The sequence below is a fragment of the Bufo gargarizans genome, chromosome 4 (assembly GCF_014858855.1).
Source record: "Bufo gargarizans isolate SCDJY-AF-19 chromosome 4, ASM1485885v1, whole genome shotgun sequence".
Taxonomy (NCBI): Eukaryota; Metazoa; Chordata; class Amphibia; order Anura; family Bufonidae; genus Bufo; species Bufo gargarizans.
The window spans coordinates 51313674-51326144 of NC_058083.1; the positions used below are offsets into that span (position 1 = coordinate 51313674).

The 12471-nt window shown below is 43.5% G+C and overlaps 1 protein-coding gene across 1 annotated transcript in view; it reads left to right on the forward strand.

Moving 5' to 3' along the window:
• Positions 1-12471, forward strand: part of CLU (clusterin) — a 32343-nt gene that overhangs the window by 18905 nt on the left and 967 nt on the right. The window contains exons 5-7 of the mRNA XM_044289295.1: positions 1253-1661; positions 1895-2002; positions 3464-3693. Of these exons, the coding sequence (XP_044145230.1) occupies positions 1253-1661; positions 1895-2002; positions 3464-3693 (747 nt within the window). The remainder of the gene's footprint in view (positions 1-1252; positions 1662-1894; positions 2003-3463; positions 3694-12471) is intronic.

A 12471-nucleotide genomic window follows, 5' to 3' on the forward strand; every position in this document is an offset into this window, starting at 1 on the left:
AATGCCGCACACCCTGCTTTTATGCCCCTCTCCCATGCAAGGGAGACACCCACAGAAAATGATCCCTTCTTCAATCACAGACAGGTTACAGCCACACATCCCCTCAGCCTGAGAAGTAATCCCATCAACAGTCCAGTTGACACATCCATTGAAGCTATTGTGTTTCTACCGAACAACCAGGCGAATGCTCAGCAGGTCACTGATTACTTTCTGTCTTACAAGTAACGAACCATAGGGAATTGAACATAATATTGCAACAATAAACGTTATGGACAGCCAAGATTAAGGACGGTGGATAGTAGCCAAACGCAATCCGCGACAAATTATAAATCAGCATTATCTTAAAGGGCCACTAATCTGCAAATCTGCCTAATTATAAAGCTGCGGTATATGGAAGAGGGTGGCATATCAAAGGATATCTACTGCACAATTGCCATTCTGACCTCTAGGAAAGCTGGGTTACAGCCCTCCTCAGCCACAGGCTTTGTATAATATTGTCTACTGTGCTATATGTGGTGACATGCATAAGATGAACACAGCGCCACCTACTGGAGGACATTGATGCTACCGTACCAGTGTACTACTTTTATTTAAAGAAGTACTCCAAGCTTAATATACTGTATCTCTGGCAAGATATGCCACTAATGTGTGATAAGTGATGGTCCCACCTCTGGAACCCCCATCAGTGGAGAAGACAGGGGTCCAGTGACTCCCATTAGTTGACTCTGTGTGCCTACGCAACCCATTGAATTCAGTAGAGAGGTGACCATGTTGTGTGCAGTCCTCTCTAAGTCTATAAACTGTTACAGATGGACTGGAGAGAGCAGCCACCTCTTCATTGAAATCAATGGGGAAAGCTGCCCCACAGAGTAAAGGAATGGGGGTCACGGGCCCCCTTCTCCCGATCTAGGTGGGATCACATCTATTTTGCATGGGTAAAGCGCCTTAGATGTGTGAGATGGGAGATTCCATCTGGTGATTCTTCAAAATTGCTCCTTAGTCTATGATAGTATTTCATCTTTCACTTGTAATGCCACTCCTGACCACAGGGTGTGCTGTCAAGTAGAGTGCTGTGCTCTGCAGTGTCATCTAGTGGTCATAAAGGGAAGTGCACTTCCATGTTTTTACTGGTCTGAAAACCCTTCCAGTATGTTTTCTGATATGGAGGAAACACAACTGGAGAACAAGATCCCTGTCCACCAGTCACAGAAGTAGTCCTTGGTTGTAGTTCCATGTTTTCTTCTCTCCATAGTTTGAAGACTTCCTGAACCGATCATCTCCATTTTCCATTTTTATCAATGGAGAGAAGGTGGATGCTTTGAGCAAGCAGGACGAGCAGCAGCACATGACGCTGGAAGACCTGGAGGATGGCTACAGCATTGTGGAGGACAGTGTGGATGAGCTCTTCCAGGAGAGCATGAAAGCCTTCGCCCACATGAAACCATTTGTCACCAGTGCTTTCCAGGGTACGCCCAATTTCCCAAGGTGGAACCCGTTTCCTTTCGATAGACTCAACTTCCCCTTCCATCAACCATCCCGCAGGGAGCGCTCCACTCTCTTCGACCCATTTTTTCCAGGCAACTTCGAGTCTCTTTTTGATGCTGCAAAGAAGATCATGGAAAGACACAACCAGCTGGCACGACAACCCACCCAGGGCCAAGGTAAGTGTGCCTACCAGATATAGTCCTGTAACCCCTTAATCACCCTTGGTGGAATAGTCCAGACGGGCAGGTCATCTGAGGGTCTGATCACATGGGCGCTGGGCAGACCTCTCTGCTACAATGTATCAGTCTGGAGTCTGGGTGTTTACAGCATTGTCTACACTTTCCCTTTAAGTTCCAGCGTTACTATGATTTTACTGGTTGAACTTTTAAAAAAAGTCTTTTCCGAGCAGGGAATTCAACAGATGATAAAGTGGTCTGCCAGGAGCTGAGGAGGAACTCCGCCGGGTGCCTGAAGATGAAGGAGAAGTGTGAAAAGTGCAAGGAGATCCTAGCGATTGGTAAGATCCAAGGTGTAACCGATCAGAAATGAAGGAAGAAGTGGTTTTAATACGATGAAGGTGCAACTCTAGTGATGATGATACCTTCAGAAGACATGGGCCCTGATTTATCTTTGCTGTACTCCAGAATTATGGCTTCAAAAAGTTGCAAAATAGGGCTTTTTGCACTCACTCACAAATCTTGCACCTTTTTGCATTCTTACACCAGTCACTCCAGATTGGTAATGTGGATGGATAAGTGGGCGTGGTCAGCTATTTTAATGAGTTTAATTTCGGATCAGTGACACTTTTTAAAATAAAGTCACAAAAAAGTGGCACTCTCACTCTCCCAGGAGGGCGGAGTAGGAAAACTGGAGGAGTTTTCTTAGAGAACAGTATTAGGTTTAAGGATGAGACAAATTTATCAAACAAAAATTGTGCCCCTTCATAGTAGCTATACCCATATTGTGCCCGTCGGAGAAGTTATGACCACATTGTGCCATCTTCCAGTAGTTATGCCAACATTGTGCCCCCCTTTCAATAGTTATGCCCACATTATGCCCCCCCTTTCAGTGGTTATGCCCCTATTGTGCCACCTTTCAGTAGTTATGCCCACATTTTGCCCTCTCACAGTAGCTATTCCCAAATTTTGCTCTCTTTCAATAGTCATTCCCACATTGTGCCCCTTTTATTTATTAAGCCCACATTGTGCCCCCTTTCAGTAGTTGTGCCCGCATTGTGCCCCCTTTCAGTAGTTATGCCCACATTGTGCCCCCTTTCAGTAGTTAGGCCCAAGTTGTGCCCTCCCACAGTAGCTATGCCCACATTGCACCCCCTTTCAGTAGTTATGCCCAGATTGTGCCACCATTTCAGTAGTTATGCCCACATTGTGCCCCTTTCAGCAGTTAGGCCCACATTGTGCCCTCTCACAGTAGCTATGCCCACATTGTGCTTCCTTTTAGTAGTTATGCCCACATTGTGGCCTCTTTCAATAGTTATGCCCACATTATGCCCCCTTTTATTAGATAAGCTCACATTGCACACCGTTTCAGTAGTTATGCCCACATTGTACCCCCCTTTTAGTAGTTATGCCCACATTGCACCCCCTTTCAGTAGTTATGCCCAAATTGTGCCCCTTTTCAGTAGTTTTGCCCATATGGTGCCTCCCTGTCAGTAGTTATGCCCACATTGTACTCTATTGCTGTAGTTATGCCCCTATTGTGCCCCTCTTTTAGGACCTCCACTTCTGGTGATAAAAAAAAGTAAATACTCACCTTGGCCGTTCCCCCGGATGATCGGAGGACATTCTGCTCTCTCCAGCAGGCACAATGTGATCTCACCTCAACTCTCCTGGGACTGCGGGACAGCCACGTAAATCCAGGACTGTCCAGTTGGTTCCGGGGAGGTTGGGAAGATTGCTGATGGTGGTGATGATGACACAACTAGGATGTTCTTGATGATGGAACGTTTCTTCCACTGCAGACTGCACCAACAGAAATCAAGTGCAAGAGAAATTAAAGGAGAAGTTTGAGGAATCCATTCGTGTGGCTGAGAAGTTCACCCGGCAGTATGAAGACTTACTGCAGAGGTTCCGGGAGAAGATGCTAAATGCGACCAGTGTTCTAGAAGACTTAAGTCAGCAATACGGATGGGTGTCCAAGCTCGCCAACCTCACCCAGGGTGACAAGAACGGAATATTCCAAGTATCAACAGTGAGTTCTGGGGATAAAGGGGTCCAAGGTATTTTTATTAGGGGAAACTGTCAGGATCCTGATCAAATAAAAAAAAGCAGGAGGCAGCTGAGGCCAGTGACTGCCTGCAGCAGTGTACAGGATGTGACCACTGCAGCCAACACAATATAGCAGCCTGTGGAAGAGGAAGAAGTAGTGGCGCTGGGTCGGAGGAGGATGGGAGGGTGAGCTTAAGATTTTTTATTATTTCATCTGGCTCCCCACAGTTTCCCCTGGTAGAAAATATCTCAGATCGTATTAATGAAACCAGATCAACTTAAGGAAGAGCAGTATTCATATGGGTGGTATTATACTAGCGATATTTGTGTACGTAAAGGCAGTATTATAGTAGTTATATTCCTGTACATAGGAGCAGTATTATAGTAGTTATATTCTTGTACATAGGAGCAGTATTATAGTAGTTATATTCTTGTACATAGGAGCAGTATTATAGCAGTTATATTCTTGTACATAGGAGCAGTATTATAGTAGTTATATTATTGTACATAGGAGCAGTATTATAGTAGTTATATTCTTGTACATAAGAGCAGTATTATAGTAGTTATATTCCTGTACATAGGAGCAGTATTATAGTAGTTATATTCTTGTACATAGGAGCAGTATTATAGTAGTTATATTCTTGTACATAGGAAGCAGTATTATAGTAGTTATATTCTTGTACATAGGAGCAGTATTATAGTAGTTATATTCTTTGTCAATTGTCTTTTTATTGAAAAGCATCAAGAAAAGCATAACATACAATGATGTATACATTCAGATTCTTGCAAACGATCATATCCGCAAATGACAAATGCATAGACATTATGCTCAAGACATATGAAAAGCATCAAGAAAAGCACAGCATACAGTGATGTATATGTCAAGATTGTTGCGAACAATCGTATCCGCAATTGACATATGCAAAGACATATAAAAGGTGCATTTTCCATGTCAAGGTCAGGAAATATTGGCAAATGACAATCAAAGTATTACCTGAGGTAGGTAAGGTCAACATAAACTAATAAGGGGGGGGGGGGGATACAAAATGTCCCTAGAACTGGACAGATACGGTCCAGGCAGTTGAGATGCATGTGATGGATCCAAAGAGAGGAAGATGGTTGGCTTCTTCCTTTCCTGCTAATGTGTCTGTCACGACTATGAGGCTATCATAAGGTTGTTATCTGCTAAAAAACCCTAAGATGCTGAAGTACCCTTCACTCGCCTATACTCAACCCATGGGGCCCATAACTTCTTATGTTTCTCGTGTGTCCTAAGTTCCCACCCTGCCAGTTCTTCCATACGGTGTATATGATCTAGTTTGTCTAACCATTGAGAGACTGTAGGGGGGTCTTCACTCAGCCACTTTTGGGGGATGAGTAAGCGTGCAGCTTGAATCAGGTGTGTAGGAAGCTTGTTCTTTGATGGCAAAAGGTCCTTTGTTGGGAGCCATAAAAGGACCAGTTGAGGGGATAATGTCAGTTTAATGTTTAGAATTTCGTTAATGATCCGGGAGACGTTATCCCAGTATCCTCTTATTTTAGGACAGGACCAGAAAATGTGAAGAAGAGTGCCACCCTCCTCTCCACATCTCCAGCACCTGTCGTGGTCACTCAAGCCACTAAGAAATAGTTGTTTGGGGGTAAGGTACCACTGCGTGAGAACCTTATATGAATGTTCTTGGATCTTCACACAGCGGGAGAAGCCATGCGAGTGAGCGTGCATGCGGAGAATATCCGTCTCTGAGAAAGTGGTCTGAAGGTCGTTGGCCCAGGTGTGAACATATTGTGGGGTTATGCGGCGCTGAGGCGTATTCAAGGCCGTATATATGTTAGATATCAATTTGCGTTGAGGGGAGGGGGGGCTCGCTAACTTCTCGAACCATGTCGAGGTCAGTACACATGGTTTCTGGGTGAGTAGCTGTTTCCCAGCAGCTGTTATAGATATGAGGTCTAGGAAGTTAGCTGCCTTCCAAATCAGACTGAGTGGGTGTTGTTCTGGTAGGGTGCCGCGTACTTTCCCTATAAAATCGGCTGCGGAAAAACTTCTGAATCTGTGCCAGATCTGTGAGACCTGAGTACCTGAAGATTGGATAGTGTGTGGTATAAGGTCCGCTGGCATCGCACCGGGAGGGTTCTGTAGGAGCCCGTGAGCCTTATTGAGCTGTTTAATGACCAAACTGGTGCCCTTTAGGAGCACGTAGGAGTGCAGTGATGCATTGGATTGACCCCATAAAGCTGCTTTTTGCTGTTGGGTAAGCTGCACTAGTTCCAATTCCGTGCCCAATGTGTGATAGGCAGGGGAGTGGAGCTGCAACCACCTCTTCAGGTGTATGGCCCTGTAGTATGTTTGGACATCTGGCAGTGCTATACCTCCATGACCACGCCCCAGTACAAGCCTCTGGTGAGGAGCCCTAGCCTTCTTCCCACCCCACAAGTAAGTCGCAAATAGCCTACGGAGCTTCGCAAAGTACGAGTTAGGTAGGAATATTGGCAACATCTGTAGTATATACATAATTTTTGGAAGGACAAACGCTTTTAAGATATTTTTCCTTCCCATCCAAGAGGAATAGGGGAGGCGTAGTGATTGAAGCAGTTTTTGGACCTCTGTTAATAGGGGAGCATAATTGAGCCGAAATAGATCGTCCGTGGACGCGGAGATCTTAACCCCCAGATAGGAAACACATGTGGGTTGCCATTTGAAGGGCGTAGTGGTTTTTAAAATGGCTATAGCGCTCGCCGGGGCAGCAATATTTAAAGCTTCTGACTTGGAATAATTCATTTTGTAGTTCGAAAGCCTACCATACTCCTCAAATAGCTTCAGAAGATGCGGGAAGGCCTCGACCGGGTTGGAGACCATGATCAGTAAATCGTCGGCATAAGCCACATTAATATATTCTGTACCGTTATCTCTTGTTTTCACCCCCCGAATATCCACATGCTCCCTAATAGCCTGAAGGAGAGTCTCCATGACCAGTATATACAAGGCGGGAGATAGAGGGCAGCCCTGACGCGTCCCATTACAGATGGGGAAGGACGGAGACAATGTACCGTTGACCCTGATTTTTGCGCTCGGGCCTTTATATAGGGACATGACGGCTTCCTGAAATCTTGTCGGGATTCCAAACCTCGACATTGTCCTTCTCATGAAATCCCAGCTCACCCGGTCGAAGGCCTTCTCCGCATCAACACTAAGAAGCGCTAAAGGGAGATTTTTCTTCTTGGCCCACTGTATCGCAGTGATCAGTCTACAGGAATTGTGGTTCCCTTCCCTCCCAGGAACAAAGCCGGATTGGTCGGGGTGAATGAGTTTGGGGAGCAGGCGACTCAGCCGTGTTGCTAGTAGTTTGGCCCAAATTTTTATATCTACGTTAAGTAGTGAGATTGGCCTATAGCTACCGCAGAGAAGGGGATCTTTCCCAGGCTTTGGGAGTATGGTGACTGTGGCCTCCAGAGATTGCTTATGTAGGGTTTCCCCGTTCAGGAGTGCATTGCACCACGTTACTAGATGTGGGATCAATATATCTGGGAATTTTTTATAATAGCCCACCGGGAATCCATCCGGGCCGGGGCATTTGCCCATGGGCATAGAGGTTAGCAGGGTTTTTACTTCGAGTTCAGTGACCGGCTCTAATAAGGTATCACCTTCTTGTGGGGATATCTGGGGTAAACTAAGGCCTCTCAGAAACAAGTCTGTTGCTTCTTGTAATGAAGGGTCTGGGTGGTCTGGGTCCGATAGGCCATAAAGTTGTTTGTAGAATTCCTGGAATTCCTCTGCAATATCAGCTGTTTTATGCAGCATACTACCATTTCTGGATTTGATGTTGGGAATAAACATGGAATCTCTCTTTTGTTTCGTGAGGGAAGATGTTAACTTAGATCCCTTGTCCCCATGGGAATAATGTTTATATTGGGCGTATTGGTAGGCTTTAGCGTTTTGGATGTTTAAATGGTCTTTTAGCTGCGATCGCAGCTTGTTCAGTTCTGTCTGAACTTTTATTGCTTTAGACCGTTTATGGACCGCTTCTTTGTCTGCTATCTGAACCAAGAGATCATGAATGATCTTTTGCTTCTCTTTCTTGACTCTGCTGCCTAAGGCTATTAATTCTCCCCGGATAACCACCTTATGTGTCTCCCAAAGTGTCGTCTGGGGCATGCCGGGTGTTGCATTTACTACAAAGAAGTCCCTTAATTTTTGTCCTAGGATCAAGGTATCTGCTTGTCTATCCAATAACGTCTCGTTTAGACGCCACTGTCTGATTGAGGCTGGTAAGCTGGAGAATCGAAGGGCAGCGGAGACTGGGGCGTGGTCAGAGACGGTCACAACACCTATGTCTGCCGAGTCCACCATATCTACAGCGTTGCTGGACAATAATATGTAATCTAACCGCTTATGCGATTTATGCGGTGCAGAGAAAAAAGTAAAATCCCTAGTATCTGGGTGGGCCAGTCGCCAGACATCTAGCAGGTTCATATCTGAAATGTATCTGTTTATACATCCTAAAGCTGACTGGGTTAACTGGGAGGAACCATCAGAGGCATCAATGATGGGATTCAACGTAACATTGAGGTCTCCCCCAATCAACCTAATCCCCTCAGCGAATAGCTCCAGTTTACTCAGAGTGATCTTGATCCAGCGTTTCTGACCACGGTTAGGGCTGTATAAACTGGCAAGCGTAACCTTTTGTGTACCAATGAGGCCCTTCACGAATATGAAGCGGCCCTCAGGGTCCGTCAGCTTAGATATCAATGTAAATGGTACTCTCTTAGAAATAGCAATACCCACCCCTCTCTTTGCCTTTTCAAAAGCACTAAAATACCAGTGCTGGAAGTATGGGTTTTGAATTTTGGGTATATGAGACTCTTTAAAATGCAGCTCCTGAAAGAAGCAGATATCTGTGTTATTCTTTTTTAGCAGACGGATGACCTGAGAGCGCTTTTGTGGGGTGTTAAAGCCCCTAACATTGTACGTTGTACATTTAATGGACGACATCATTGCAAGAATAGGGCAACTTTGGAACCGAAAATTCCAGACATGCACATTTGACCGTATCTAGGGGGTGAACAGAAAACTTCACAACTAAATACTCTGTCAACATGACAAATAGTACTATGTAATGGCCCCCATGCCAGCAACACTGCAGCAGGTCACTTAGCTGCAGTGAAGCGGGCGTGAGCAGCCATGCAATTAGGCACATGTACCAGGTTTGTGCCAAGATAACCCTGGTAGGTGGGGGGGGTACAAAGTGGAACCATTTACTCATGATGGTATCCAAATTGCGTCACCCGCTGAACTGGTGCGAAATAGCACCGTGTACATTTGGTCCAAACAGTTCTGCATAAAAGTAACATTGACAAGGCAGAATATCTACCCTGCCGGCACTAACAAGAACAGGAGCAATACAATTCAAGTGGCATACAGGTATACTTGCGGAATTATGGCGAGCAAAAAACAAGTGGAAACCTTCCCCTCTCTGGAGATTGCGTAGAGACGCAGTAAAGAGTCAGCAAGGACTTCAACATAGTCTCTAGGACTTCAAGTGTCTCTAGACCTGTGCTGGTTCCTCTTCCTCTGTGGGGCTGGAAGCCATCCTGAAGCCTCTGGAAGTTCTGGCAGCTGTGTCCCAATCTCTGCAGACGGCAGCCATGATGGCACATCTAGTGGATCTGTTTGCAGCAGCTCCCAGGCTGCCTGGAGATCTTGTGGCAGGCGAATGGTGCAGCGCTTCCCATCTATGGTGAAGGTGAGGCCAAAGGGGAATAGCCATTTATATGGCACTTTGTGGTGGCGCAGGTGGTCAGTGAGGGGCCGCAGCGCCCTCCGTTTATTCAGTGTGGAGGATGCCAGATCCTGATAGATGGAGATCTTAGCACCTTCATGCAGGATTTCTTTCTGATTTCTGGCAGCTTGCATTAAGGCAGCGGTATCCACATACCTCAGGAGACCGCACACCACATCTCTGGGGTTCTCCTTCTCTTTCGGTTTCGGCCTGAGCGCCCTGTGGATGCGTTCTATTTGAATATCGGCCGCACTGGAACTTCCCAGGAGTGAAGAGAAAATGGCGCCGGCAGCTTCTGGTAGGCTGTCATGCGGTATGCTTTCAGGCAGGCCACGGATCCGGAGGTTCTTCCTCCTATTCCTATTCTCCTGGTCCTCAATGAGCGAATATGCGGTATCAAGCGAGGCTGCCAGAGCCATGGTGTTATCGCTTGCTGCTCTGACGAAATTCGTGATGGCCGACTGGTTGTTTTCCAGCGTTTCCACCCTCCCGCCGATGTGTTTTAGATCTGCCTTTATTTCTTGCAGGTCCTGTACGATTGGGGTAAGGGCCGCTGTCAATGCCTGTTGTATAAATCTTCTGGACACCGGAGCGGTGCTTAGAGGTTCAGGGCTTGTCTCGAGGCTTGTATCCTCCTCTCCCTCCGATTCCCTGCTCCATTCATCTGCTTCCGGCGGCGCCATCTTAGGACCGGCCGGTGCAGGAGCTGACGGTTTTTTATTGAGGTATTTCTCCATGTTGGAGGTTCTGCGCTCCGGTTTGCAGGCTTCTGGTTTCTCTCCGGGCATATATCTGCCAGCTTTCCGCATTCTGGGGTGGTTTGGACCGCTAAATTTACCAGTTAGCAAGGTGGTATGAAGGAGAGCTCTCCTACATGCGTCTGGCCAGATCTGCAGCCAGGCTCCGCCTCATAGTAGTTATATTCTTGTACATAGCAGCAGTATTATAGTAGTTATATTCTTGTACATAGGAGCAGTATTATAGTAGTTATATTCTTGTACATAGGAGCAGTATTATAGTAGTTATATTCTTGTACATAGGAGCAGTATTATAGTAGTTATATTCCTGTACATAGGAGCAGTATTATAGTAGTTATATTCTTGTACATAGGAGCAGTATTATAGTAGTTATATTCTTGTACATAGGAGCAGTATTATAGTAGTTATATTCTTGTACATAGGAGCAGTATTATAGTAGTTATATTCTTGTACATAGGAGCAGTATTATAGTAGTTATATTCTTGTACATAGGAGCAGTATTATAGTAGTTATATTCTTGTACATAGGAGCAGTATTATAGTAGTTATATTCTTGTACATAGGAGCAGTATTGTAGTAGTTATATTCTTGTACATAGGAGCAGTATTATAGTAGTTATATTCTTGTACATAGGAGGCAGTATTATAGTAGTTATATTCTTGTATGTACATAGGAGCAGTATTATAGTAATTATATTCTTGTACATAGAGGGCAGTATTATAGTAGTTATATTCTTGTACATAGGAGCAGTATTATAGTAGTTATATTCTTGTATGTACATAGGAGCAGTATTGTAGTAGTTATATTCTTGTACATAGGAGCAGTATTATAGTAGTTATAGTCTTGTACATAGGAGCAGTATTATAGTAGTTATATTCTTGTACATAGGAGCAGTATTATATTAGTTATATTCTTGTAGATAGGAGCAGTATTATAGTAGTTATATTCTTGTACATAGGAGCAGTATTATAGTAGTTATATTCTTGTACATAGGAGCAGTATTATAGTAGTTATATTCTTGTACATAGGGGCAGTATTGTAGTAGTTATATTCTTGTACATAGGAGCAGTATTATAGTAGTTATATTCTTGTACATAGGAGGCAGAATTATAGTAGTTATATTCTTGTATGTACATAGGAGCAGTATTATAGTAGTTATATTCTTGTACATAGAGGGCAGTATTATAGTAGTTATATTCTTGTACATAGGAGCAGTATTATAGTAGTTATATTCTTGTACATAGGAGCAGTATTATAGTAGTTATATTCTTGTACATAGGAGCAGTATTATAGTAGTTATATTCTTGTACATAGGAGCAGTATTATAGTAGTTATATTCTTGTACATAGGAGGCAGTATTATAGTAATTATATTCTTGTACATAGGAGCAGTATTATAGCAGTTATATTCTTGTACATAGGAGCAGTATTATAGCAGTTATATTCCTGTACATAGGAGCAGTATTATAGTAGTTATATTCCTGTACATAGGAGCAGTATTATAGTAGTTATATTCTTGTACATAGGAGCAGTATTATAGTAGTTATATTCTTGTACATAGGAGCAGTATTATAGTAGTTATATTCTTGTACATAGGAGGCAGTATTATAGTAGTTATATTCTTGTACATAGGAGGCAGTATTATAGTAATTATATTCTTGTACATAGGAGCAGTATTATAGCAGTTATATTCTTGTACATAGGAGCAGTATTATAGCAGTTATATTCCTGTACATAGGAGCAGTATTATAGTAGTTATATTCCTGTACATAGGAGCAGTATTATAGTAGTTATATTCCTGTACATAGGAGCAGTATTATAGTAGTTATATTCTTGTACATAGGAGCAGTATTATAGCAGTTATATTCCTGTACATAGGAGCAGTATTATAGCAGTTATATTCCTGTACATAGGAGCAGTATTATAGTAGTTATATTCCTGTACATAGGAGCAGTATTATAGTAGTTATATTCTTGTACATAGGAGTCGGTATTATAGTAGTTATATTCTTGTACATAGGGGCATTATTATAGTAGTTATATTCTTGTACATAGGGGCAGTATTATAGTATTTATATTCTTGTACATAGAAGCCAGTATTATTGTAGTTATATTCTTGTACATAGGAGCAGTATTATAGTAGTTATATTCTTGTACATAGGAGCAGTATTATAGTAGTTATATTCTTGTACATAGAAGGCAGTATTATAGTAGTTATATTCTTGTACA